General features: G+C 41.5%; 1 protein-coding gene across 1 annotated transcript; it reads right to left on the bottom strand.

Moving 5' to 3' along the window:
* Window positions 1-219: 219 nt before the first annotated feature.
* Window positions 220-2286, bottom strand: LOC107582834 (trypsin-1-like). The gene is made up of 5 exons (XM_016268854.1): window positions 1907-2286; window positions 1487-1632; window positions 977-1286; window positions 525-635; window positions 220-413 (listed from the first exon to the last, which is right to left on the bottom strand). Exons 1-5 carry the CDS (start codon window positions 2214-2216, stop codon window positions 406-408), a joined length of 885 nt encoding a protein of 294 aa, XP_016124340.1. The 5' UTR covers window positions 2217-2286; the 3' UTR covers window positions 220-405.
* Between the last annotated feature and the right edge of the window lie 1093 nt (window positions 2287-3379).

The following is a 3379-nucleotide window of genomic DNA, read 5'->3' as shown; positions in this document are numbered from 1 at the left end:
CGAAAAGAAGTTGCAAGCCAGATGATGCAAAGTATTTATTTAGTCATTTATATAATACAGATTACAAACAAGACCCAAATTATATTAGCAAGTTATGCTGATATTATATAATCCGCTTGTATGAATTTGTATGTTCTATAAAATGAATTGTGAATTATTTAGGTACAATTTTGACACACAAACACAATAAATAAATCATTAGTCTGAAAAGGGAAAAGATAAGACTTTCATTACACATATATTTTGAAGAAATTAATTTAAAATGGGTTCTTTGCAGATTTAAATAAATATTTTGTAGTATAACCTGTACTTGATGCATGAAATTGTTGCACAGAATGCTTAAACAATTTAAAAAGATAAAGTGCAGGTAAGCCATTTAGAAGACTGCCAACCAGGAGTTATCCACTAAAACCCTGCAGAGACACAAAAACAAACAGAGCTGAAGACTTCTAGACTAAAAAAAAAAAAATCAGAATTTGAGAACAGAACAATGAACACTTGTTTGTGTGTGTATTTGGACTTACTGCATAGCTTTTTATAATCCCAGCAGCAGTTTATGAGGCAGCGATGATTACAGTTGCAGCGGTTGCGGAAGTCAGATCTCTCACCACATCTCCTTTGACAAGAGTTTGAGGCTACAACAAAAGGTCGTTTTGCATTAAGCAATTAAGCATTATGCAGAGAAGTAAGTAGTGTTTTTGATATTTTTTTGATATTCTGAAATATCAATTGCCACTGACTTTCAGTGTATGGACAAAAAAAATACAATGGAAGTCAATGGTAACAGAAAATATTTAGATAACAGCATTCTTCTAAACATCTTTTCTTACAGAAAAAATAAACGCCTTCAGGTTTGGAATGACATGAAGGGGGAGTAAGTGATGACAGAGTTTTCATTTTTGGTTGAACTAGCCGTTTCAGGATGTTTGTACAGGTGTGTACAGTAAATGTGTGTGTAAGTATGAGAAAGAGTTACCCTGATTGGGTGAAAGAGTCGTTGTTGCTGTTCTTAAGGTAGTAGACATTTTTGGGGTGGTAGTAGTTTTAGTAGTAGTTGGGGAGGTTGTAGAAGTGGGTGAAACAGACTGGCATGTGCTTGTAGGGCTGAAGGTGACAAAACCTGGCAGGTTCTGCCCAATGTTGTTGGTGATCCAGCTCTGATACTGTGACACACGGGTGTAAACACCAGGTGCGTTGGGATCAGCACAGCCATAACCCCAGCTGGTGATACCAGACTGAACCCACACTGAACACTGCTTGCTCACCATTGGACCACCAGAATCCCCCTAGAGAAAGAAAAAGAGTAGAAGTTTTTGTTTTTTGGGACATCAAACATGGCCAGAATGTAAATGTAGAATCACATACATATATAAAAATGCAGCATAGATGTTTGTGTGTAAATAGATACAGTATTAGAAGAACCCAGTGGACTTTCAGATATGCAGCATGTTTTTATTTGCATGCTTAATCTGGTTGGTTGTTGTACCTGGCAGGTGTCTTTGCCTCCCTCCATTAAACCAGCACACATCATGTTGCTGGTAACAGATCCAGAACCCAGCAGAGTATTACATTGAACATTGTCCACCACTGGAACCATAGTCTCCTGCAGAATCCCGGGATCAGGTAGGCTCACTGAGCACCAAAAACACAACCATTAATTAGTGATGATAGGAGTAAATTCATATGTGAATTAATGGGTTTGCATGTGTTTGTACCTCCAGATTGAACATCTCCCCAGCCTGTGATCCAGCTGCTGGTGCCAGAAGGGAAGACGCTGTTCTGAGCCGCCAGACACACGGGTCTAATGTAGTTATTTAGGCTCACTGAGCACCAAAAACACAACAATTAATTAGTGATTTTTGGAGTAAATGCATATGTGAATTAATGGGTTTGCATGTGTTTGTACCTCCAGATTGAACATCTCCCCAGCCTGTGATCCAGCTGCTGGTGCCAGAAGGGAAGACGCTGTTCTGAGCCGCCAGACACACGGGTCTAATGTAGTTATTGAAGGTGACCGTGGAGGACAGCCGGAGCAGAGCGATGTCATTGTTATTTGTGTTCCTGTCGTAGGAGGTGTGGACGATGATCGTAGTGACATTTCTGCTGATCTCATTGGCATTGACTCCCTGCTGTGTCCTCCTTCCCAAATATACACGCAGACTGGATACGCTGACACTAAATACAGTCAGAGAAAGTGAGAAAAGAAAAAGGTACATTCTACCAATCAAAACAAAACAAGTGCGTATGTGTGTTTAGGTGAATCTTACTCAGGTAAACAGTGAGCTGCCGTCAGCACCCATTCACTGTTGATGTGGGTTTGCATGTGTTTGTACCTCCAGATTGAACATCTCCCCAGCCTGTGATCCAGCTGCTGGTGCCAGAAGGGAAGACGCTGTTCTGAGCCGCCAGACACACGGGTCTAATGTAGTTATTGAAGGTGACCGTGGAGGACAGCCGGAGCAGAGCGATGTCATTGTTATTTGTGTTCCTGTCGTAGGAGGTGTGGACGATGATCGTAGTGACATTTCTGCTGATCTCATTGGCATTGACTCCCTGCTGTGTCCTCCTTCCCAAATATACACGCAGACTGGATGCGCTGACACTAAATACAGTCAGAGAAAGTGAGAAAAGGAAAAAGGTACATTCTACCAATCAAAACAAAAAAAGTGCGTATGTGTGTTTAGGTGAATCTTACTCAGGTAAACAGTGAGCTGCCGTCAGCACCCATTCACTGTTGATGAGGGAGCCTCCGCAAAAATGACCTCCAAAGTTGGAGCTGTGCAGACTGACCTGCCACGGCCACAAACCCTCAGAGGCATCCACACCACCCACAATACGGGTGTTTAGAGGGGCTTGTCCACAAACTATGAGAGAAATAGAGAGATTGCTCACATGTGCAATTCTGTAAAACTGTGATTCATATGAACCAAGAGACAAGCTCTTACCATTCAGCTGAGAAAGTGAACCTGCAGTGGAAGAGACATAACAGCACACATTAAACGGGAAGGATTTCATGGACATCCAGCTATGTGTGACATCCTCTAACTAATTAACTTAATGAAATTATCCCACATGAACCAGAGCCGTGGCAGAAACATGTAGTGCTGATGAAGTTTCTACCTTAAGCAAGTAAAAGTCCTTACCTTGAACACATAAGAGCAGGGCCAAACTGACACGCGTTAACCTCCACATTTTCACAAACCGCCTCTTCTCTTGCAGAATGGATGGAGATGGTGGATTTGGTTCTCTTTGCTCTCACAAACCCTTTATATATTCACTTCTCCAGTCTCTGCTCGCCATTCAACTAATCACTTTAATGTCGCACTAATCCGTTATTATTATTATTTTTGCTCCTCGCCCTGTTTTCATAATGGAGATC

This window comes from Sinocyclocheilus grahami, unplaced genomic scaffold (assembly GCF_001515645.1).
Source record: "Sinocyclocheilus grahami isolate Dianchi unplaced genomic scaffold, SAMN03320097.WGS_v1.1 scaffold47.1, whole genome shotgun sequence".
In the NCBI taxonomy this organism is placed as follows: Eukaryota; Metazoa; Chordata; class Actinopteri; order Cypriniformes; family Cyprinidae; genus Sinocyclocheilus; species Sinocyclocheilus grahami.
The sequence above is the reverse complement of the archived record's forward strand: the minus strand, read 5'-3'. Positions and strand labels throughout refer to the sequence as shown.